The following is a 25,191-nucleotide window of genomic DNA, read 5'->3' as shown; positions in this document are numbered from 1 at the left end:
TATGAAGTAAGTGAGGATGCATGTGTACGTTTCTTCTTATGTCTAGGGTCCAGTGCTGGTGTAAGTAGGAGTAAATAGAAAATCTCAAGAGCTGCAAATTTGAAGTATCCTTATTTTTCAGATATCAAGATGTTTTAAGATTTCATTGCTGTAAAGAAAAAACTATTTGTTTAATGCGTGATTTGTTTTTCCTTTTTTCTTTGGTTTGTGGGAGTGTATACTAGATGCACTTGGGTAATGCTGAATCCAATTGATTTCTCTCGGTGTTGAATCAGTACAATTACTTGCAAAGGTCCTCAGTGAATTAATGCATATAAGATAAATTCTGAAAAATAAACTTAATTCCCTACCATTATTTTTGGTGTTACTATGGGCCTCATTTTCCAAGCACTTTACCGCGTGCGATAAATTCGCAAATCGCGTTAACAGCTGTTAACGCGATTTGCGAATGCAAATTAGTAATTTGGTATTCAGGAGGCGGAGTTGGGGCGGAGCATATGTAAAGCGGGAACCTGTTTATTGTGTGCGGCGAAACAGCCGCAGTGTTAGCGCGGCTGCTATCGCGGCTAATAACTACAACCCTCAAATTTGCGTTAGGGACTGCGCAGGTAGAGTGTCCAGCAAGCTAGGTGGAGAGAACGTTGCCCAAATCTCCTCTTGGAGTGAGCGTCCTCACTCCGACGGCCAGCAAATCTTCACTAGAGACCACTGTGCTTTCCGTAGGTCTCATGTGGAATGCGAAAGTGGCCCCCAACCCCCGACGCTGATACCTAATCCCCACCCCGAGTTAGTAGGTGGCCCTCCCATAGGGATTAAAATACCTGTCTAGGGCATAGGCACTATAGTAAGGTTCTCTCTCTCTCTCTCTCTCTCTCTCTCTCTCTCTCTCTCTCTCTCTCTCTCTCTCTCTCTCTCTCTCTCTCTCTCTCTCTCTCAGCCTGAAACGGGCTGTCTAGTGCAAATATCATGCACTGCGATGAAACACCGAAAGAATCATCGCACACTGGGAAAACATCACGTGCAGTGCTACTGTTTTCGCGAATGGCGAAAAAATCGCCGCACGCGATGTTTCCCCACTGCACGAAAGAAGCCTCATTTGCATTGGTAACGCCCCCTAATGCGTTACCAATGCGATATTGGAAAATGAGGCCCTATATCATTTTATTCTTATATAGTGCTGATAGTAAATTTTACTAATGGTCGAATGGTGAGATAGGAAAGCAAATAACTAACACAGCTGATGCAGGTACAATAAGAATGTTCTCCGACCTAAGTAAAACCTAAAAATCTGATTTATCAAAGTCAGGGGTTGGCAAAATTAGTGGCCCCTGTCTAAGTAGCAGGCCACTCGGTCAGGGGGGAGGGGAAGAATCCTTTTTTGTAGGAAGGAACACTTGCATCCAGACCTAGTCTTCAGTGGTGATGTCACTTCCTCCTGCGGGCCTGCAGAAGTGATGTTGCCACTGTGGGCCAGGACATTTTGCATTACAGTGGGATTGATTTGGCCTGCAGGTCATAATTTGCCTACTCCTGATCAGCCTTTTTCCATACATACAGGGAAGGTAATTTTCAAAGGGACTTCGGATATAGTTCTGCTTTTCCTGCAGAAACAGAAGATAACTTGCAAACAGATGTTGTGCTGCAGCATATACGTGCATATATGGCTGCAAGCAGGTCTATGATAAGCATTTTATAACCCATGCATATGATATACACGTGATTTGTAAAATATGCATTTCTCTACCCCACAACATATGTGCATATGTAGGCTTACATGTGAATACATACAATGCATTGAAAGGACATATATCAATACATTGAATGTGCATACTTTTCCAAACTATTATAAAAATATATGACCGTGTAATCTACATGCAGTAATAAAGTAGGACTTATTCGCATATATCAGGATTTATGCATGTAAATACACTCCCATGATGTATTTTACAATGTAAATACACTCCCACACACAGTCAGTACTACCCAATAATATAATTTACCCCAGATAATTATTAGGTATAAATTATGTGAATAAGCAAATCTACATGTATAAGTGTATTTTAAAATAGCAATTTATGTGCACAAATGTTGGGCCCCACCCTGAATGCCCCTAGACCACCCCTTTTTTACACATGAATATGTGCGCATGAAAGTGAAAACGTGCCTTTTTTCAAATTTTATAAAATATGGGTTACGCAAGTAGAGGCTATTTACTTGCATATGTGCTAATTTTTACACGTGTAATGTTTTGAAAATTCACCCCATGTGTATAAATTCTCCCAGGAAAACTATGCGCCCTAAAAGGTGACTTTAAAAAGTCCTGCATGCGGCCAGCACGCACCTAGCTGATTTTATAAGCTGTCCATGGATGCGCATATCTCCTGCTGCGCACGCAAGTGAAAAGATTCAAAAAAGGGGGCTGAGTGTGGGCTTAGTCTGGTTGGAGCTTGGGCGCATCGGGGCCTGGCCAAGAAACGTGCACGTAAATAGTTACACATCCTTGTTTGCACCGGGGTCTCCTGCCATGTAAATGTACTTCTGCTAGGACTGGCTCGTCAGCAGGTTTTTAAGGGTCGAGGCTAACGGGGTAGAAGGGAGGCTGTTGAATTAGGGAGGTTAGGAAGTCCTATCCCTTAGCTGGGCAAACTGGCAATGAACTGGGAAAATGGTGAATGGCTTCGGTGCGCATCCCTTATAAAATTCCCCCACTCACGGGGTAGAAGCGGCATTTGTGCACACATGCACGCATCCATTTAAAATTGTGTGCACATGTATGTGCATCCAGGCTATTTTATAATATGCGCACATATGGACAAGTATCTCTGGACGCGAGCCAGCAAATGTGCACACGTGCACCCACACGCCAGTATTAAAGTTACCATCTAAATAGGTATAATTGTGTATATATAGTTTTGCTAGGATAATTTTCAAAGAGAGAGTAATACCTCAGAATGGGTAATTTTATAACAAGCCCACATAAATATGTGGGATCTTATGCACCCAAGTTTCACCAGCTTTCAAAGCGAACTTTCATGTGTAAGTTCGCTTTGAAAATTATCCCAGCAAAACTTCGTACACACAAATACCTGCTATTTGGGGTTCATAGTTTTGCCAAGAGAATTTATGTGCATATTTTTTTTTTAAATCAAAGAGTATGTACACAAGTTCTAACCCAGCCCATACTCCACTCCTTGGAAAGTGCGTATTAGTTGCACAATTTTCTAAAGGGCCATTTCTGTGCATAAAGCACTGAAGAACCTAAAAGGGGCCAGTGTACTAAACTGCATTAACATCAACCATTTTTACATGGAAATACAATATTTAATGTGCATATTAATGGCCAGTGTTAATGAGATGCATATGAGGCATGATTTACTGCAAACAATAAAATGTTTCTATCTCTCCCTGAGCTTTTTGCATTAATATCATGTTACATTTTGTGCATTTTAACACATTTTGATGTGCTAATAGGTAATGAGTTATCATACATACTTTCGCATCTCATTACTGCATTTTGTATTAACACTAGTTCAGTCTAGTTTATGCATGTTAACAATACTGTTAACGCACATAAAATACTTGCAATAAATAATGCAGGCATTTACCGCATATTAACGCTTGCATCTTGATTATTGCAGTTTAATTTATCAGTTTCTTACCCACTGCATACATGTATGGTATTAACTAAATTTATGGATTAGGTGAATTATCAAAAAAAAATCTGCACATAGGCACACACACTGGTTATTTACAACACCTTTACAGCTTATCCATCTCACCTGTCTCACACAGACAGACATGCTGTGCTCCTTGCTGATAAAAAAAAAAAAAAGTAAAAACTCACCCAAAGCTTTAGGAAGGCTGGACTGCTTGTTGAAACAAGCACCGATGTGAGCAAGGCATTATATTACCAGAAACATGAGACTTGTAATTCCAAGCACATTAAAAAACAGAACATTATGTTTTACAACTAGCAGAAATACCTGTTGGTCGCCTGGGTTAGAAGACCACCCCAAGAGTTAATTGGTAAAACTTGTAATTTCAATTACACATGCTGTTTTAAAATACACCAATTTATGTAAATCCTGATTTGTGAAGGTCCTACTTTATTTTCACACACAGAATATACATGTGTATTTTCAAACTAGGTAGGAAAAGTAGGTGTGTTCAATGCATTGAAATACTTGCTTTCAATGCATTGAATGTATTCACACACATGCACATACACACACATATGTTGTAGGGTAAAGATGCATGTATTTTATAATTTTATAATGCACATCTGATACGCATGAATTATAAAATACTATTGTAAATCTTCATGTGGCCATATATACCCATGCTCGCAGTTATTTGAAAGCTATCCTCTAAGTTTTCAGCTGAGAAATCATTTTCATAGATTTAAGCTCCTAAATTATTAGGCACCCAGTTCTGAAAATCAGTGCTAAGCTCTTAATTTTGTTTACCTGCCCAACCTCCGCCCTCATAGCCACTCACTTTTTAGGACCCTAAATTTTAGGTTGAAGTCCTAGTACATTTTCAAAGGGCCAATTTAGAAGTCTAACTCCAAAAGTTAGAAGCCTTAAACCCTTTGAAAATTAGCCCCTTAAAGTCTGAAAGGTGAGATAATAGATGCTGTTAAATTGAAAACAGGGACCATTTTATCTCATTACCAGACTCTCTATGAAATGACACAATACTCTACAAAAATACCACACTTATCATATATGTAAGCATACTTCCTATTGGGAAAACAGAGCAAGCTGAACTACTATAGATCTCTACATAGAAACTACAGAATACCTCACCTTGGACACTCAGATCCTCAGATTAAGGGACCAAAAGTTAGAAGTAGAAATATGGAGACAAAAACTGAACTCTTCTTTGCTCTGCCACCTATTCCAGCCTCACTCCTCTCCTCCTGTTCCATGAGGTTGCCTGGGAGGGAAGAGAAAAACAGCAGGAAGGAATGGGTTGGATTACACAGTGGGTTCCATTCTCACCCTCTCTACTCTTGCTCCCTGTAGGACAACCCTGGGAACAAAGCTGAACGCTCAGGTCCTGTCAAAGACATAGACACAAAGGGGTCAATTTTCGAAATCTGTTCCTGGCGCACGCACATGGACACGATGATTTTATAACATACATGCGTCGACGCGCACCAGATTTTAATATCCACGTGCGCATATGCAGGCAGGTGTTGTCTTCCACACGCAAGGGGGTGTATTTTACAAAAATACACACAGCGATGCAAGTAGGCCTTTCCCGGTTTCCTATCCCCCTACCTAGCCTTCCTCCCTTTTCCCCTCTCGTCCAAACCCCTAAACTAACCCTATCTAGCCTATAATTTTTTGTTTTAAAACTTACCTGCTCCTCCGAGCAGGTGTAAGTTGCACACTTTGGCCAGCTGCCAGCGTGCACTTTCCCAGGACAGAGCATAATGGCCGCTGACCCATCCAGACCCCAGCCAGCCCCTTTCACCAAGCCCGGCACTTCTGCATGTATCGTGAAATACGCACGTGGCCGGGCCATTTTTAAAGTGCGCGCAAGGCCCAGCCACGTGCGTTTCTCCGAGATTTACATGTGCTGGGCTTCAAAAATTGAGGCGAAAGTGAACCAAACAACTTAAAAAAAAAAAAAAAAGACATAAAATGTAAAAGACATAAAAATAAAGCCCGGAGTGTCTGTAGTGTACATAAAAGATGTGAAGATAAAGTGATAAAAAGCGCTGGTGGCTCTGTGAGCTTGTGTGGCTGTCGGGACCTATTGTTTTTCCGTGGCTGCTGCTGCTCTTTGCTGCCCCCCAGAGGCTGGCATCCTAGGCCCTTGCCTAGTCTGTCTAATGGTTAAGCTGGCCCTGCATCAGGCCTTGTGCTAGGGTCAGAGGTTTGGAAGGGTAGGTTTTCATGTTTCCCCATCCTTTTTACCAATATAAAAGGCAAGTTCAAAGAAAAAAAAGAAAGGCCCAAGTCCTCAGCCATCTTGAATCCCCCCCCTAAACCTCTGTCTGTTATATTTATATCCAGATTCATGTAATAAAATGTTTCATGACAAACATATTACATTCAAATACATCTTGTTTGAATACTATATATATATGTCGATTTAGAAGAAATGTGGATTATTCTTCTTATTCCTGCCCAACTGCTTTGTTTTAATTTCCTGAGAATCAAAGCTGGTGCCTCCAAGGGTGAAGGAAATTTTACTTGTTAGCTTCTGAAAATTGTGAATGACCCAAAGGTGACTAATAACTGGCCCCCTATTTCTCGGCGAGAAATGCCCTGCGTTCTTTATAGTATTTTTCCAAAAGTTACATACATTTTATAAAGGGGGCTGGTAGATCTGGTTAATTTTATAACATTGCCATCTATAGGTCGATACTAATATTGCATTCAGATAAGGGGGTGGGGGGGGGAGAGGCAACAAGCTTGGCTTATAACGTAGAGGCCTATTTACTAAAACGCGCTACTGTGCGCCAGCGCAAATTATCACGCAGTGTTAGAACATAGGCCCCGTTTTAACGTCTTTTGGTATGCAAGTCCGTCCGTTAGATCATTTCACCTCTTAAGTTTTATTTGAATTCTGTTCAGACAAGAAAAATGGGACTTATTTCCTTTGGAAAGTTGGGAAATAAACTGTCTAAATAAATTATTTGTAAATTGTGTAAATAAATTGAGTTGAGCCATGGAAACATTGTTAATTACCTATAAACGCAGCTTCCTAGGCCCTTTATTTACAAAGCATATAGTAAGTATTTGAGGTTGGGATGGCCATGGTTCAAACAAATGTTATTTATTTATTTATTTATTTATTTCATTTGGGGGGTGCTGGCTCTTTTCATTTCTGTATTTTTTTTTCTCTACTACCTAAGCTTAGAAATTTTAGCATCCTCAAGAATTTGGATGTTTTTTTTGTGTTAGGCACTGGCAGCTTACTTGAAAGCAGTTGAGATTATATTGGCTTTGCTGAAACCAATCAACTTTAACTTAATGGGGTAGATTTTAAAAAAGGGCGCCCTCGCGTACTTTTGTAGGCGCATCAGGCGCAAACAAAAGTACGCTGGATTTTAGCAGATACGCGCGTAGCTGCTAAAATCCCGGATCGGCGCGCGCAAGGCTGCCGATTTCGTGTAGCCGGCGCGCACTGAGCCGCGCAGCCTACCTCCGTTCCCTCCGAGGCCGCTCCGAAATCGGAGCGGCCTCGGAGGGAATTCGCTTTCGCCCTCCCCTCACCTTCCCCTCCCTTCCTCTACCTAACTCACCCCCCCCCCGGCCCTGTCTAAACCCCCCCTACCTTTGTCGGGGGATTTACGCCTCCCAGAGGGAGAAGTAAATCCCCGTGCGCCAGCGGGCCGCTGGCGTGCCTAGACGCAACCCGGGGGCGGTTCCGGAGGGCGCGGCCACGCCCCGGGCCCGTCCCCGAAACGCTGCATCCCGCCCCGAAAACGCCGCGCCGATCGGCCCCGCCCTCGACACGCCCCCCTCGAGAAACCCCGGGACTTACGCGAGTCCCGGGGCTCTGCGCGCGCCGGCAGGCCTATGTAAAATAGGCGCACCGGCGCGCAAGGCCCTGCTCGCGTAAATCCGGGCGGATTTACGCGAGCAGGGCTCTTAAAATCCACCCCATTGAATGCAGGTTCACAAGTGGTGTTTGGGGGAAGTAATGGAGCAGCAGCAGTTTGCTTTCCTTCATTAATAAGGAGATGAAAAGTAGTATAACATACAACCTTAAATAAAGACCTCCAGAACCCTCCCATTTAATCTGCTCATTGTCTCTGCCTACAGTCAGAGCCGGATTTAGGGATAGGAAGCATGGGAAAGTGCCTAGGGTGCCAAATTCTGATGGCACCCAAAACCTGTGACTGCCCTGCTACTCTTTCATTTCCAGGAGCAAAATCCCCCACCCCAAGTATTCTGTCTGTGGGTCCCATAATCTTAAATCCAGCCTTGCCCGCAGTAATACCACAGATCTACTTAATTTCTGACTTTATCCTTTCTTCTCCCCCATGAAAGATCTTCTGAGCTTGTCCTAAACCTGCTTGGTTTCTCTTACTGGTTTTGTTCCTACCACCTCTCATGAGAGATGTATTCAGCACCCTTTCCCTGGATGTGTTTTAAAACAAACTCAGGTAAAGAAATATTGGCTAAATCTAGAATCCACTGAACCACCTAGATATAATATAGCAAATATCAGGGAAAGTGTCCCCCCCAAAAATGGATATATCAAAAATCAAACAACTGTAAACTCATTGTGTACATTCACCATCGAGTATTGATGTCCAGAAGATCTGTTTTTGAGATGTATTAATCATCTTGGAAGACTTAAGCGGTCTGGAAGCTTGTTCAATAAACTAGAATTTGGTGGTAATATTGTGGGCATTTGGAATAAGGATAGAAAAAATTCTTATTGTTCAGAGGGATTCATTGTGCAAGGGTTCTTGGGTTGATTTGATTTTTTAATGGGTGGGTTGTGGTTTGTAAATGTTTTTGTGTATTTTTGTATGTGAATCAGTATTGTATATTTTAATGGGGATTATGTGTTTGTTTTGTTTTTGTTTTATTTTTATGTTATGGGGAAGGGTTGTTTTTTGTAAAATCAAATTTGTTAAAAAATTTTAATTTGATTATTGTATAAAATATTGTTTAAGATTGTATTTTATTATCATGAATACAAATTTTGTTGGTTTATGATTTAAAAATTCCTTGAGATAAATATTTTTCTGAAATATTCTTTAAAAAATTTTATTGTGGTTTACAGCTGATTTTTTATATACCCATGTTTTATGGGTACTTTCCCTGATATTTGCTATAAAACAACTCAGTCATGATTTTGCCTGCCTTCTCTCTGTTTCCATGCATACATTCAGTTTAGACCTGGGACCTTCAGAGGAAATAATAAAAAAAACATCTGATACTCTTTAGGATATTCCTGCCTTACTGGGAGGCAGTTCGGACTTAAAATATGCCAGTCAGCCTCGACAATTTCCTTTCAAGCCCATGTTTTATAGTACTCTGCATGCTAGGACTGCTTTCATGGGCTTTCAGAATATTCTTTGTCTATGGCTCCATTCTTAGTTAGATATTAATCATGCTACACTGTATTGTCTACAGAGAAGTTTCAGTTCAGATTACCATAAAGCATATCCTATCAGTACTTCTGGCACAATTATCCTCTTTCAGAAAACTGAAATCTGTGGAAAGTTACGAGACGAGTTGGGAAGAAGTATGAAGGAAATAGGTTTGGTGCTCACAGATTGGATCAGGACCTCAGCTACTAAGTTTTCTTCACTTGCCACATTCCTTAGTAAACTACTTTATTGCTGTCAAAAGGTTTCCTTGTTGATTGAACATCTGAGCAGCAATGAAATCTAAGTATGCAAATTAACCACCTAAGCAGCAATGAAAATGTCTAATTATGTAAACTGCTTTGTGAACCCTTAGTGCTGATTTTATGTACATACTGTGTGGTTTTTATATTGTAAACTGTTTTGCTCTATTTTCTAGAAGGACGGTATGTAAAAACCAGGGAGAAATACCACGAGATTCATCAAGATATGTGGTAACTGGCCTTGCAACTTGGTAAACTGCTCTGCCATTTGGTGAATTCCATGGTATTTTTCTGCAGGGAAACTTACTGCAGCAGCAAAAGCACCCTAAAGCGATTCAAGATAGCAGACCCAGCATTGTAGGGCTGCTCGGCCTTGAGAACGTCCTCCCTCCGAAATTAGTGGACACCCCCAGGGGTCTGTATAGACCCTCCTGTTCCACCCTTCCTGCCATACTTGCAGATGGCCTGTTGTAAAAATGGAAAAAATAAACTTTTTCTGTATGGTTGCAAGTCCCACCTTCATCCCCCAACCCCACCACTTCATTCAGAAAATCTGGCCCTGGGGATCCAATGGACCATTCCACCCCTTCTTACACAAAAGAAATCCTTGGTGGTCTAGTGGACCCCCACCCTCCAGACATCACCTTTCTTGAAAAAGGTTCATTGATGGTGAAGTGTATTATATGCTGCACTATACACTCCGGGCCTGGACAGCAGACATTTTTCAAAATGGTGCCACCTGGCCTGTGCCCTATCACATGTCTTACTTCAATGGTGGAAAAATTAATGGAAGGAAAGGATAATGCGCTATCTATAATCCCGTGCTATCTATAATCCCGCGCTATCTATAATCCCGCGCTATCTATAATCCCGTGAGTTGAAGGATCCAAGGACAAGGAAACATGGGCGGATCCATAAAGTCAAGAGGCCGCCAATGAAGAGTGGGTGACTCGCCAGAATGATGGCTATTGACACAATACCCTTATTAAATAAACATACACATGCTTACTGTGACTCCTACATCGCTCTAAGCTTCAACAGCAAGAGGTAATGGAAAAAAGGATTTGCACTCATAAAGAGGGGAGTAGCTGGCTTGTTACGGCGGTTACTACCCCAAACCAAATATGCCTGATACTTCACTTTCAATGCATATACAGCATAGCTCTCTGCTTCAATGACAGGGGAGAAGAATAACTGATACTTCACACATCCAGCAGAGCTCTCTGCTACAACAGCAAAGGAGAAGAAAAAGGGTTCGCACTCAAAACGCGGGGAGTAGCTGGCTTGTTACGGCAGTTACTACCCCAAACCAAATGTGCCTGATACTTCACTTTCCATGCATATCCAGCATGGTTCTCTGCTGCATCGGCATGGGAGAAAGACTGATACATCACGCATTTCCAGCATAGCTCTCTGCTTCAACGGCAGGGGGAAAAAAAAAAAAACAAAAACAAAAAACTGATGCTTCACGCATATCCTGCATAGCTTCAACGACAGGGGTGAAGAAAAAAAAAAGGATTCGCAATCACAAAGCGAGGAGTAGCTGGCTTGTTACGGCGGTTACTACCCCAACCAAATGTGCCTGATACTTCACTTTCAAGGCATATCCAGCATGGCTCTCTGCTTCTACAGCAGGGGAGAAGAAAAAAAAAAACCAACAAGAGCTGTACAACATAGTCTAGGTAAAACAAATAAGCATGGGTGTAGCTTGCTTATCGCAGCGGTTACTGCCCCTACTACCCCTAACTAATCAAGCTAGATATTTCACTTGCATGCAGCTCCATCACTGCTCTCTACATTAATGGTGGGGGTGGAAGGGGAATAGAACAAGGAGCTAAGAGTAACAGATAAGAATGAGAGAAAAAATGTGTGAGGCTTGCTGGGCAGACTGGATGGGCCATTCGGTCTTCTTCTGCCGTCATTTCTATGTTTCTATGTTCTATGTTTACCAGAGGAAGGTTGTGTGAAACAAATGTAATTGATTTCTTTGAATGACTAGAAAATTAGATCAAGAAAGAGCACTTGATGTGATATACTTAGATTTCAGCAAAGCTTTTGATTAGGTACCATATAGAAGGCTTATAAATACAATGAAAAACCTGAAAGTGGGTCCCAAGGTGATGGAATGGATTATAAATTAGTCGACTGACAAACATCAGCAATTAGTGATAAATGGAACCTACTCTAAGGTGAACAAGTGTAGTCTTGAGAGTAATCTAAGGAAATCTTTCTTTATAGAGAGGGTGGTGGATGCCTGGAACCGCCTCCCATTGAAGGTGGTGGAGACCAGAAAAGTATCTGAATTCAAGAAAGCATAGGATAAACATAGGAAATCTCTGAGGGAATGATAGGAATTGTAAAGCTGAATTAGGTGGATAGGCAGACTTGAAAGACCATGAGGTCTTTTCCTTTCCGTCAAATTTCTATATTTCTGTGAGGTGAGAATGATAAGTGGAGAGACTCAAGGATCGGTTCTGGAGTTGGTTCTGTTCAATATCTTTGTGAGAGATATTGCAGAGGGGTTAGAAGGCAAAGTTTGAGTGGATGCACCGGAAGGAGTAGAGCGATTGTAAAGCGATTTAAGAAAGCTCAAGGTTAAAGATTTGGCAGCTAGGATTTAATCAGCACTACAAAAAGGAACAGCAGCAAAGTTGCTATACATGGTGGGGGGCAAAAGACTGATTTGCACAGGCCAGGTGAAAGACCTCTGGGTGATAGTATCTGATGAAGCAATGTGACAAAGTAGTGGCTAAGGCCAGAGGGATTCTGAGCTACATAGAGAGAGAGAGGCACAACCAGCAGGAAAAAGGAGGTGATAATGCCCCTGTACACCTCTTTGGTGAGGTCTCACCTGGACTACTGTGTTCAATTCTGGGGACCATATCTCAGAAAGGAAAGAGACAGGATGAAAGTGGTCACAACCCAAATGGTGTGGAGTTTGCACTGAAAGACTTAGAAGGCTGGAGGACCTAAATATGTATATTCTGGAGGAGAGGAGAAACAGAAGAGATATGATACAGACTTTTAAATACCTGAAAGGCCTTAATGATTCACAAGAATCAAACTTTTTCTAATGAAAAGAAAGCTGTAGAACTAGGTAGGGTTCATGATATGAAAATCCAAGGGAATAGAATCAGGAACAAGGTCGGGAAATATTTCTTCATGGAAAGGGTGGTGGAGGCATATAATACCCTCCCAGAAGAGGTGGTGAAGACAAGAACAGTAATGAAATTCAAAAAGGCATGGGATAAAAACAAAGGATCCTTAGTGGCTAGCAGATAAAAATAAAGAAATGGTTTATTTTGGTTGTAATCCGCATTGATGCTCTGCGAAATGCAGACCATAAATCTGTGAAATAAAGTAACCTTGTGTAACATATTTGCATGGGGATAATCTGCAAGGAGTGGCAGGTTACTATCCTTAAGAGAAGGCATGGAGTATCCTGCACAGGATATATTCAGCACAGTCATGACACTGAAAATATCCAGCTATCTTACGGGCTGATACAGTAAAAGTCGTGGGAGAGCGGGCGAACGTCTGCTCTCCCGGCCCGCGCATAGGCCACTCTCCTGTACACGCAATTCACTAAATTAATTTATTTAAATTAGGACCCGTGGCAAAAATAGGTGCTAGGGACACTAGCTCATCCCTAGCGCCTCATTTTGGACAGGAGCGGCGGCTGTCAGCCACGGGTTCGGAAACCGGACGCCGGCAAAATTGAGTGTCCGGTTTTCAACCTGCGGGCCCATTTCAAATTTTTTTTTTTTAATTTTTAACTTTTTTAAACTTTTTGGGGGCCTCCGACTTAATATCGCCATGATATTAAGTCGGAGGGTGCACAGAAAAGCAGTTTTTACTGCTTTTCTGTGCACTTCCCCGACGCTGGCAGAAATTAATGCCTACCTTTGGGTAGGCGCTAATTTCTGAAAGCAAAATGTGCGGCTTGGCTGCACATTTTACTTACTGATTCGCAGGAGAATAACTAATAGGGCCATGAACATGCATTTGCACTGATGCGACTCCCATCGCGACTCCCATCGCGACTCCCATTTGCACTGATGCGACTCCCATCGCGAATGCCGGTATATAAGAAATTTAAATAAATAAATTAAATAAATAAATGTTGCGGGTGCTATTAGGTTCAGGGGGGTTGGCGCACGTTTTCGACGCGCTATTACCCTTTACTGCACGTGCAGTACTGTATCGGCCCGTTAGTTACCCAGTTATGACTAACCGGCTAAATTTAGGACAGCCCTACAGCCCACATAAGTTATGCGGCTAACTCTGCTCCCTTCGGAAATGCCTACCACCCACCTCCAGAACACCCTCGACATATGTGACCTCATTCTGGCCACTTAATTCATTCTGTGAAAAATTAAATAACTGTATGTATGAACCTATTGGGAGGACAGAGAAAAGAACATATATTGGTTGCTTGGTTGGCTGGGTGGTTGGTTGGTTTGATGGAGGGTTAGTTGGGTAGTTGCATCATGGATAGTAGGTTAGATGACTAGAAGTTTGTTGTGTTTGAACAATTAGGTAATTGGATGGTTAGACTAAGAGAAGTATTGTCAGGGTGGTTAATTGGAGGAAGGGGTGATGGATGACTTTTTAAGTGGTGGGTTGGTTGACTGACTGATCAAGTGATGTTAGGCAGTTCATTGGCTTGATCAGATATTTTCAAGATGATGGATAGCCCAAGGACAATGATAGCAGCAGAAAACTGAATTTTCTACCAGACAGCAATAGATGGGGAAGGAGATTCCAATGTGAATTCCACTATTTTTTATTTTTTTTTAAATAATTGGACACTACATTTTCAGGGAAAGGAAAACAACACCTGGAAAATATTTTTAGACAGAAATGTTAAAGCTGATGCTTCATGCTAGGGAAATTTGAAAAATAAGGATACTATATTACTAAATATTAGATGTATACCCTCTCTTGAATATCCTAAATTTCTAGCGCTCTGGGAATAAGTAGAAGTGGCGTGTCCCTTTGCATTAGAGTTAAAAGGTCTTCTAAAAGCAAAGGCACTTAAACATGAAAAGAAATTCCAAATAGAAATATTAAGGACACCTTGTAACTCTTTTTTCTTGCAAATGAGGGAATTTTTTCAATTACATGAGTGGCTGGAGAGAAGGGCCTGCATTTTTTCTCCTCCCGTGTAATGAAATGATTTTGACACTTGTAAGGGTGCACACGCCTTCACAGTTCCCCCATCCATATTTTTGTTCCACGCCTCACCGTATGGAAAAAAAATTTGCTGATGCAGGCTGCAACAGCTCATTTTCAAGGTAGCCTGTCATTAGCTTAAGTACATTTATATAAATCTTCGCGCACACAAAAAAGGCTTTGAGACAAAAAAAAATGGCATGGAAAAGGCAACCTCATAGGCAATAGTTGGAAAAATTATGTAGGAGGATAGACTTAATTTCTATAGAAAAAGAACAATGTTTTGCTTTCTTTCTCTAACCCCCTTGAAGTTTCCAACTAGTATTTTCAAACAAGGCATTTTTAGATTCCTGGCTGCCCAAGTGCTGAGCTTCAGAATGGCAGTAAACTGCAGGAGCACAGAAGAGACAAATGGGGCTTTGGAGCTGCTGCAATATTTATGCAATTAATTAGGAGTTACAAAAGCAGTGCTAATCCAGTAATGACAAATAGTACACTGCAGGAGGTGCGGAAATTGTAAATATGTTAGCACTTTAAGTATGGAACATTAGTACCACGTCAGCACCTGTTCCCTTCCTGCTGAAGAGAAGCGAGGAATAAATATTGTTTTAGGAAAATATATGGGCTGATTTTTGGTACAATGGATCCTGCCTGTAAGCAGAGGGGTGGACAAGATTACATTGCCAGGTGCTTTCTCTGATTCTATATTATATTAAAAGAAAGTCATCAGCTATAAAATGTATACATAGAAGTATCTGAGAACATCAAAACTTAAAGAAACAGTATCTTGTTATTTTCTGCTGATATCCATGGTTCTTTTATTCATGAAAGGAGAAGCCAGGCATTTCATAGTGACTATAGAAACAGAATTATTTTAGAGGCATCCTTGCAATAGAGATGAAGTGAAGAAGAAATCAACTTTGACAGAACCTGTCTAAAGAAACCCTCTAATATATCATCAGCATATCCAGTCTTGCAGAGCTTGGCTGGTACACTCCCAGACAGCTTTATAGCTACCAGAAAAACTCTGTGGACATAAAATAACAGTACATTCTGATCCTGACCTATAAGTTAGAACAGAGAGAGTACCATTCCACCCTAGCTCTAAAAAAGATCCTACGATCAAAATGCCTTCGCAGTACAATTGGCACTGGACAACCACCCACAAAGCAGAAGTTTTATTTATTTGATTTATATTCCGCCTTTCGGCACTTCAAAGCAGATTACAATCAGGTACTATAGGTCTTTCCCTATCCTCAGTAGCAGACCGTCTTGTTTGTGACTTGAACTTTTCTGCCACAGGATACAGAGCTACAAAGTAATGTCTCACAGTCACTGAAGGAGTAATAAGGTAAAACTCACCTATATTTTTTATGCAGTTCAGAATTTCTTCATTCTAGACACTGTTCTGACTCCCACAAAGATCTTAGTGTACATAACTATCTCAGATGTGACTGTCTCCTCTCATCTACTATAATTGCCCCCCCCCCCCACACTTTTCCAATTTTTACCAATCACATTAGTGAAAGATAACTCTGTCACACTGTTATTTGAAAAGAAGATCTTTATTGAATGGATATGGCCGCAGCATAGGTCAAATGCACACAACAGTTCAGTTGTGCGCATTTGACCTATGCAAGCAATCATATAGACTCTTTTGCAAGCCCTGGGACTTAGACGCATCCCGGGGCTTTACGCGCGTTGCCGGGCCTTTATAAAATAGGCCCGGCGCACGTAACCCACTCTAAACGCATAAATCTTTTAAAATCCAGCCCATATTGTATTTTGATTTATATTTTATCTATTGCACACCAATAAGATTGTCTACAGATTGACGGTATATAAAAGCAATAAATAGTTTTTCTGCAATTTATTTAAGTCAATACTTTGCCTCCGTGTTTACTGAGAAGGATGTTGGGGACATACCCACACCAAAAACATTCTTTGATGGTGATGATGCTGAGCAACTAAAGCAAATCTCTGTGATAATGGAAGAAGTTCTAGATCAAACTGACAAACTAAAGAATAACAAATCGCTAGCATCAGATGGTATCCACCCCAGAGTTCTGAAGGAACTCAAACATGAGATTGTAAACCCATAACTAGTAATCTGTAACCTCTAATTTAATAATGCCACAATACCTGAAGACTGGATGGGGGCCATTGTAATGCTGGTTTTTAAAAGAGCCTCCAGGTTTGATCCGGGAAACTATGGACTGGTGAACCTGACATTGATGCCCAGCAAAATAGTGAAAGCTATTTTTAAAATAAAATTACTGGCTATATAGATAGACATGACTTACTAGGGAAGAGTCTATATGATTTTAGCAGAGGAAAGGCTTCCTTAAAAATCTATTAGATTTTTTGGAAAGTGTAAATATGTACATCAAGGTGAGTCAGTTGATATAATGTATTTGGATTTTCAGAAGGCATTTAACAAAATTCTCCATGTGAGACTCCTCAGAAAATTAAAAATGAATGGGATAGGAGACAGTGTCTTATTTTGGATAGATAACTGGTTAAAAGACAAGAAACAGAGAGTAGGTTAGTTTTCCAAATGATGAAAGGTCATTAATGGAGTGCTTTTTAACATATTCATAAATGATTTGAAAAAGGGAATGAGTTAGGTGATCAGATTCCAGATGACACAAAATTATTTGAAATAGTTAAAATAGTGGATTGTGAGGAACTAGCGAAGGACCTTGTAAGACTGAGCATCTGAATGGCAGATTAAATGTTTTATTTAAAAAGTGCAATGTTACGCGCATAGGAAAAAATAATCCCAATTACAAATACACTATGCTGGGTTCCATATTCAGAATCGCCACTCAGGAAAAGGACCTCAGAGTCCTAGTAGACGGTACATTAAAATCCTCATCTCAGTGTGCAGTGGCAGTCAAAAGCAAATAAATGTTACGAATCATCCAAAAAGGAAGGGAGAATAAATGGAAAACATCATATTGCATCTATATTGAGCCAATGTGCAACTGTACCTTGAGTACTGTCTGCAGTTCTGGCTACCCCCAGTTCACAAAATACATAGCAGGAGTAGAAAAGGTGCAGAGAAGGGAGAAAAAAAATGATAAAGGGGATGGAACGGCTCCTCTATGAACAGTGTCTACACAGGTCAGGGCTCTTCAGCTTTCAGAAAGTGATAACTGAGAGGGGATTATAATAGAGGTTTTATAAAATCATGAGAGGGGTAAAACAGGTAAATTGGGGATGGTTATTTACCCTTTCAAAAGGGGGACACTCCATGAAACTGCCAACCAGTAGATTGAAAATGAATCATAGAAAGTACTCAGTGCACAATCAAGCGGTGGAATCTGTTGCCAGAGGATGTGTCGGGCAACTAGCATAGCGCGGTTTACAAGAGGTTTGGAGAAGTTCCTGGGGGGGAAGTCCATAAAACATTAGCTAGGTAGACTAGGGAAGCCATCACTATCCCTGGGAATGAATAACAAGAAACAGATCTACATTTTTTGGGATCTGCTGGGTACTTGTGACCCGAACTGGCCACTCTCAGAGACAGGTTGCTGTGCTCAGTGGACCTTGTTCTGACCCAGCACGGCCATAGCTTATGTTCATATATTAAATTATATCTGTTCGTTCATACAACTTATTTCAGATCACAGAGGACTGGACAGCCTTAACGTCCATTTGTCCAATGCATTTTCTTCTTTCCCATGTAAAACTGAGGTAACAGAATGAATTGTAATGAAAGTTCTTGTCTAGCCCAAAACTAGTGAATTATCCTCAAATAAGCAGCACACCAGCTCCAACAACCTAAAACAAAAAGTGAAGCAGAATGAAATAAACCAGTGGACTTGCATGTTACTAGAATGTAGCTCAAAATTTGCAGAGAATGCAGCGTGCAAGATGCTCCAGGTCATTTTTTGTTTAATATAAGCTTAAAGCAACACTAGAGATTTAAAAATAAAAGCCCAGCCCATGAAGTTTACAATATAAATAAGTGATTAATCCTAATATTTTCATTCAAAGAAATGTTTTCCCTCGGTCATTGTGCAAGAATTTAGCTTTTTGAAGCATCACACGTTAACAATTTAGATAGCTATAAATATCCTTTGTGTAAAATTGAAAATAACTGGATTAGCTAAATCCTCCCAGTCAAGCAAGTCTTCTTCAACACCCAGGAGGCGTAGATTATAAACTCAAGCATGATTTTCCAGCCGGTCAACCTTGTCTGGCAGACTATTAGTATTTTTAATCATTACTGCCATCGTGTCTCCATGACGGTAAACAGTGTCTTCCAGATCAATTGTGAGTTGCCCCATCCTTTCATTTCAGACCAAAAGATTGTTTTCCAAGTTGTCCCAGGCAGGAATTGCCAAACATTAGTACAGAAAACCTATGGTACAAATAATAGATGATCTGAGATCCAAAAGCCCAGTTTCCTAATCTGAACATGCCACACTTGTGATACCAACTAATAAGAATCTAGGCGTGCAGGATGGCGGTAGTAGCTGGTAAAGGCAAGAAAAGGGCTCATCTGGTCAGCTTGATGGTTAATAGATGATACAGTCAGGTAATAAGGCTGAAATCATTCCTTGCTCAGGCTACTGTTTCTCCAGCTGGCTGAGTCAGAAAGTGTGTGACTGAGATTGGGAGTGAGGCAAGGTTGGGAGTGCGACAATTCTGGGAGAGCTGCTAAGGCTGGGAGTGCAGCTGAGCCCAGGAGTGTGGCAAAAACTGAGGGCATGGCTAGGAATTATGCGGCTGAGCCCGGGAGTGTGTCTTAAGCTGAGAGTGTGGGTAAGGCTGAGACCAAGTGGGCAGCTGAGGCTGGAGCGTGAGTAATCGTGGGAGTGCAACTCAGTCTGTGAGTGCCGCACAAGCCAGAATGCAGCTGAGTCCAAGAGTCTGGCTGAGCCCTTTGCTGTGAATGTGGCTGAGCTTAGGAATAGACCTGCGCCAGGAACTGAACCCAGGTGTGGTCCGCATGGCAGTGCCAGAACCCTTACAACTAATTCAGCCTGAAGTGTCATAATTTTATTTCTCTTCCTTTGTCATTGCTCTGTCCTTTCTAAAGTATGCTGGGATCTCTAAATCTTGCAGAGCCTATGGCTTGATTTATTGTCTAATTGAAAGATGGGTAACAACATGCAGCTGAATCATCACTAAAAATTAGATTGGGAGTAGAGGGATCTTTTTCTCCTCGTGACACATTGGACTGGGTATTCCTATTGGTGAGTCATGGGTTTACTGGGCAGCATCTCCTCAGCTTTGACACCACAAGGAAAGGTTACAGATCATGAATGCACTCTTTCACTCCTGCTGCACAGTGCCTCTCTTTTTTTTCTGCGTCATCTTTCATTTGCCTTTTGCCTGGCCTTTAGAAACGACCGTCAAATGTGAATTTCAGGGTTTATTTATAGCACAGCTATTGTGGAGAGAGAAAAGAATGAACTGTAAAGCCATCTCACAAAACGTTTTATTTTTATTTTGCAAAACAAAGCTCGTTGTAAAAAAGAAAGTGTCCCACTGGTGTACAGTAATTGCCGAAGAAGAGAACTAATGCAACTCAAATTAAGATTGCATTTTGCATGGTTTCGAATGCTGTCTGAATTTGGTTTGAATCTTCAACCAAGCTATTTTTAAAGTTATATTACTGAGCAAGTTAAGGCTACCTCATGGAAAATGTTGAAATCCCGCAGCTGTTTTTGCAAATGTAGCAGCCGGGCCATTCTGTAATTGGCACCCTACTAATTCTGAGGGCAGGTAGGAAACGGTGGCACTGCAGAGTGTTGAAGCAGCCAGAAGATGTGGCTAAACCTTGGTTGCGTTTCCTCTAGCAATTACATAGATTATTTTAAGATAGTTTGTCAGTCTTACAGTCATTTTTATAGGTAGCATTTTGCAGAGTCCATAATTGCGTTCAGGCTAAGAAATCCCAAATGATAGCTTTCTATGGTACAAAAAGCATAAAGACGGAAGCTACGTGCACCACCACCACATGCTCTTGTTTCGGAAGAGATGAAAGGCCAAGACGATCCACCGATTTTGCTCACCTGATCCAGCACACAGATACTCTCAGCAGATGTGATACTGGTTCTGGTGTTAGTGAAGCAATAAAGGGAGGAAAACCGGTTAGTTATAGCAGTGCTTTCCTGGCTTAGCTATGTTAAGAGTCCTTTGTCTGAAGTCTACTAGTTCCAGCTTCAAAGCCCAAGAGCTGTACTGGAGCCAGTATGGGGCCCTCATACTTCCTATGTACAGCTTAAACCAGCGACCCCCAAGTGGGTAAACAAAGGGCCTCATAGCAGCAGAAATTCATGCCCAGAATGCTTTTCTGGCACGTTTGCCTGCTTAGTTAGTCTAAGCTCCCTTTTAACTTTTTTTTTTCATTTAGGTGCAAAGTTTTCCAGCATAGGTTTTCAGAGATTGTAAGTCAATGTAATTTTCATGGTTCCTTTGAAAGAGAGGTAAAAATGCTCATTTATAGAACCTGCAGTTCAAGGCTTTGGTGATGAAATCATAGACGTGCTGGCTTAACTTGGGTAGGTCTGAGGCACATAAAAGTTGAGCAGCGCCTTGTGTAGTACTTTAACTCAAACCAGGGATGATTGATGTCATGCCTGATGGGGATTTTTTTTTTTCCTAGTTACTCGTATTACTCTGCCGCTGCTCTTGTTGCCAGGGTGCAGCATTTACACACTCCTCATGGTCCCATCACAGAGAAGTTTCATTGTTGTTTTTCTTTTCCAGGAGGCGATGAAAAGAATGGGAAGAATTGGGAAAGTTGTGTGGCCCAATGAGCAAGTCAAAAGGTAATTCCATGTACGCTGAATGATAGCAGATTCTATAGAATTGTCCAAACCTCAGCATGAGCAGATGTAACATTCATGATTTTAGCCCCTTATTCTCCATCAATAACGGGAGTAAGAAATGAATGGGGCATTAAAAATTGAGGAATATCTCTTTTTTTTTTTTCTGTAGAATATCTTTTTCCACACAGACAGTCCTGTGGCCAAAATATAGTGCCACAGTCAAGTATTAGCTGCCTCCTCTTACAAGGTGTTAAAACAGCACTAACTGGAGTTTTCAAAATATTTCTGGGCCTGTTTCCAGGCATAATTGTTTTTGGCCTTACTCCTAGGTACCCTTGCTCATTTCACCTAAAATAATTCATTGTCATGCATTTTGCACATCCATAAAGCTAGAAATGCTGTCTGTGAGTTTGAGTTCTGCAGCCTCAGGAGTAACATTTTTAAAACTGAAAGCTGTGGGTGACTGGCTGACTCAGGCAATTGGCATCATAGGGTTAAAGAACCTAGGTCATCAGTTCAGTTCAAATGTCATTCAGGTTGATAGCAGCCAAAGGTCATTGCTATCTGAAAGCTGGTTGGGGGCCAGTCTGAAAGGAGTTGATGATCTCCATCCCATTCCCCAAGGGTACAGTGTTTGCAGTGTTTATAATCCCAAATTGGCATCATTGTTGACAGTCCCAATAAAGAAGCCAAAGATTCTTTAAGCTGTGGAGGTGGACCTTCCAGAACAGGCTTGAGGAAGATTGGCATGGCAATGTTAGGAAGCTTCTGCTCCCACTGCCTGTGCTTGTTCTGTGGATCGATGAAAGACTTTAGCTTCCAGTGCTGTCAATTCAGCATCTTGAACAGGCACTAATTTCTCCTGGAAAAAATTCCTGAAAGTTCTTTACTCTCTGATGCATGGACTTTCTTGAAGGTGATGTGTGTATCTGATTGCTCACTAATACCCTGCTGGACTTTATCGGGAAGCCAATATGCCAAGCCCCAACGTACAGAAAATAATTGAGAAAGGTATTTTACCTTTTGAGGGAAGTGAGATCTTTATCTTAGGGCTATATACCAAAGGTATATAGCACTATCGGTATTTAGATTTTTCTGGAATCTGTGGACTCTCATGACTAATATACAACAGGAATATTGTAATAATTTGTTAATAAAGCTGCAAAAAGTTATGGAACACACTGTTCTGCAATCTACTGAGCCAAAGAGTCAAGGGAAAAAAATATTTCAGCATGTCATAGTTAAAAATAATAAATAAATAAATAAAAATAAATTCACATTAATTTTTTAAAGGCAAAATCATTAATCTAAATCAGTCAGAAGGAAGACCAACTTCACTGCGGGAGCTTCTACAGCACCATTCTGAATCCTTCTAGCAAACTGAATGTCATACTGTTGTGGTAACTCAAGCAGTAGCAGCTTGGGGACAGCAAGAGGAAAACAGGAGGCAAACTCTGGCTGTTTCCTTAAGTGCAGTTTATTTACAGTGAAAACAAAGGAAAGTGCAGTGCACAGCCAAACAAAACAACTTAGGCAGCTCACCTTGGCTTCAGGTAATTCACAAATAACAAAGAATAGTGCAAAGCAAAACAATCACTGGTAGGCAGCTCACCTTGACTTCAGACAAGTTCCAAACTTAAACCTAGCATGTCTTAACAGTTGTCACTCGCAAACCTTAAACTTAGCAGATCTTCTCATACGGTGGAACTCTCTTCTCCGGGCCTGCTTAACCCTTCTAAGCCCTGAGGTCTTATACTCTGGTGAAGGGCTCCTCCCTTCACCAAGGATTCTCTGTGGGTCTCAATCTTAAGGAGGACCAGGCGAGACTAGTGTGCAAGTCCTGTTAAGGTGGTCTGAAGTTTTCTGTTTCCTCTTCATATACCAGATCAGTCCAGACTCCTGGGTTTTGCCTCCTTGCCAGCAGATGGAGACAGAGAAGAAAAGATTTACTGACGCTGCTATATAACCTAGTGTGCCACCTGCAGTCCTTCAATATTTCGCTGTCTCCAGCAGATGGTAGAGGTGCAAAACCTGCAGTCTGGAGAATATATGGTGTGTATATGTATGTATGTATGTGTGTGTGTGTATATATAAAGAACAAAGAAGAAGTACAGCAAAGGAAGCCCTCCTAGGGGGTTAGTGACCCTTGACTTATGCTCATACCTGGATAGTGTGAGAGTTAAGATATCTGGTGGTCCAGATCCCTCCTTCTCCCCTGGAGCCCGAGAACCCTGAGGATCCAGTGATCATCTTTGCAGCCTTCAGGGAAGTATTTTTTATCTTCTCTCTCAAAGTAAAGTTTGAAGAAAAAAAAAAAAGAACAAATGAGGACTCGGCATCTGTTGGCTGCAGAGGATCAGAGCTCTAAAGGCAGCTGTCTTGGTGCAGGGTCTTGGCTGAGGCGAAAGAGTTTGGGAGGATTTCAAGGATTCTTGGCATTAAAGTGCCACAGGAAGAGTCTGACCAGGAAGGAGTAGATTCTATCATGGACAGATTGAAAGGTCCAGAAAAGGCCTTCCATTCCACAAGTTGGTGAAGAAGTGGTGGTCAGAGAGTGGGATGCTCCGGAGACTAGGCTGAAGGTCAGAAGGGTGATGGCAAAATTGTGCCTGTTACCAGAGGATGCGTCTGTCCCTGCAGTGACCAAGAAGACAACAATTCCAGTGGCACGGTCTGTAGTACGGAAAGACATGCAGGACCGAAAACTGAAGGTTCATCTCAAGAGAATTTTTGAGGTCTCGGCTTTGGGCATCTGGGCTGCTGTATATAGCAGTTTTATGCAGAGAGCATGTTTTGTGCTAGTCCAGAGCTTGTAGGCGAGGGTTCTTCCTCAGCATCCTCCACTAAGCAGACTGAGCGTTTGGAAGCAGCAATGGCCTAGGTGGCGGATGCGCTGTATGACTTGATTAGAACATCTTCCAGGGTCATGTCAGCAGTTTCAGCCAGATGGCTGCTGTAGTTGAGAAACTGGTCTGCAAATGTTTGGTTGTAGTCTTAGTTAGGGGCCCTACTGTTTAAGGGCAAGCTCTTGTTTGGGGAGGATCTGGAGCAGCTGATAAAACATCTGGGTGAGTCCAAAGGGCATAAGTTTCTGGAAGACAAACTGGAGGGAGGAAATATCTTTTCCAACTCTGTCACGTTTCAGGGATAATCGAAGATTTTGGCAGAACAAAAACTGTTCTTCATCTCAGAGGCAGGGTCATAAGAACATAAGAAATTGCCATACTGGGTCAGACCAAGAATCCATCAAGCCCAGCATCTTGTTTCCAACAGTGGCCAAACCATGCTACAAAAACCTGGCAAGTACCCCAAACCACTAGAAGATCCCATGCTACTGAGTAGCAGTTAATGGACTTCTCCTCCTAGAACTTATCCAAACCTTTTTTAAACCCAGGTACACTAACTGCACTAACCACATCCTCTGGCAACAAATTCTAGAGCTTAATTGTTCATTGAGTGAAAAAGAATTTTCTCTGATTAGTTTTTAAATGTGTTTCTTGCTAACTTCTTGGAGTGCCCCTAGTCCTTCTATTATCTGAAAGTGTAAATAACTGATTTACATCTACCCATTCTAGACCTCTCATGATTTTAAAGACCTCTATCATATTCCCCCTCAGCCGTTTCTTCTCCAAGCTGAATAACCCTAACCTCTTTAGCCTTTCCTCATTGGAGAACTGTTCCATCCCCTTTATCATTTGGTTGCCCTTCTCTGTACCTTATCCAGTGCAACTATATCTTTTTAGAGATGCGGTGACCAGAACTGTACACAGTACTCAAGGTCCAGTCCTTCTGGGGGTGGGCAAAAGCCTAACTGAGATAACTGGGCCAAGGCTCCAGGGGAGCTAAGTCTTCACAATGAAACAAGGCTGGTCCATTCTCTTCCAGCTGTCAGAAAGCAGTT

At 41.5% G+C, this 25,191-nt stretch overlaps 1 protein-coding gene across 5 annotated transcripts in view; it reads left to right on the top strand.

Annotated features, from left to right (window-relative positions):
- The window catches only part of FGGY (FGGY carbohydrate kinase domain containing), a 340,924-nt gene that overhangs the window by 307,169 nt on the left and 8,564 nt on the right, over positions 1–25,191 (top strand). For all 5 annotated transcript variants that reach the window (XR_003858912.1, XM_029617869.1, XM_029617871.1 and 2 more), the window contains one exon: positions 21,229–21,290. Coding sequence is in view for 4 of the 5 variants with exons in the window: in XM_029617869.1 (XP_029473729.1) it covers positions 21,229–21,290 (62 nt within the window). In the remaining variant the exon portion in view is untranslated. Of the gene's footprint in view, positions 1–21,228; positions 21,291–25,191 lie in introns of those variants that run through there.

This window comes from Rhinatrema bivittatum, chromosome 10 (assembly GCF_901001135.1).
Source record: "Rhinatrema bivittatum chromosome 10, aRhiBiv1.1, whole genome shotgun sequence".
Classification (NCBI taxonomy): Eukaryota; Metazoa; Chordata; class Amphibia; order Gymnophiona; family Rhinatrematidae; genus Rhinatrema; species Rhinatrema bivittatum.
Note: the sequence above shows the minus strand (reverse complement) of the source record. Positions and strands in the feature narration are given on the sequence as shown.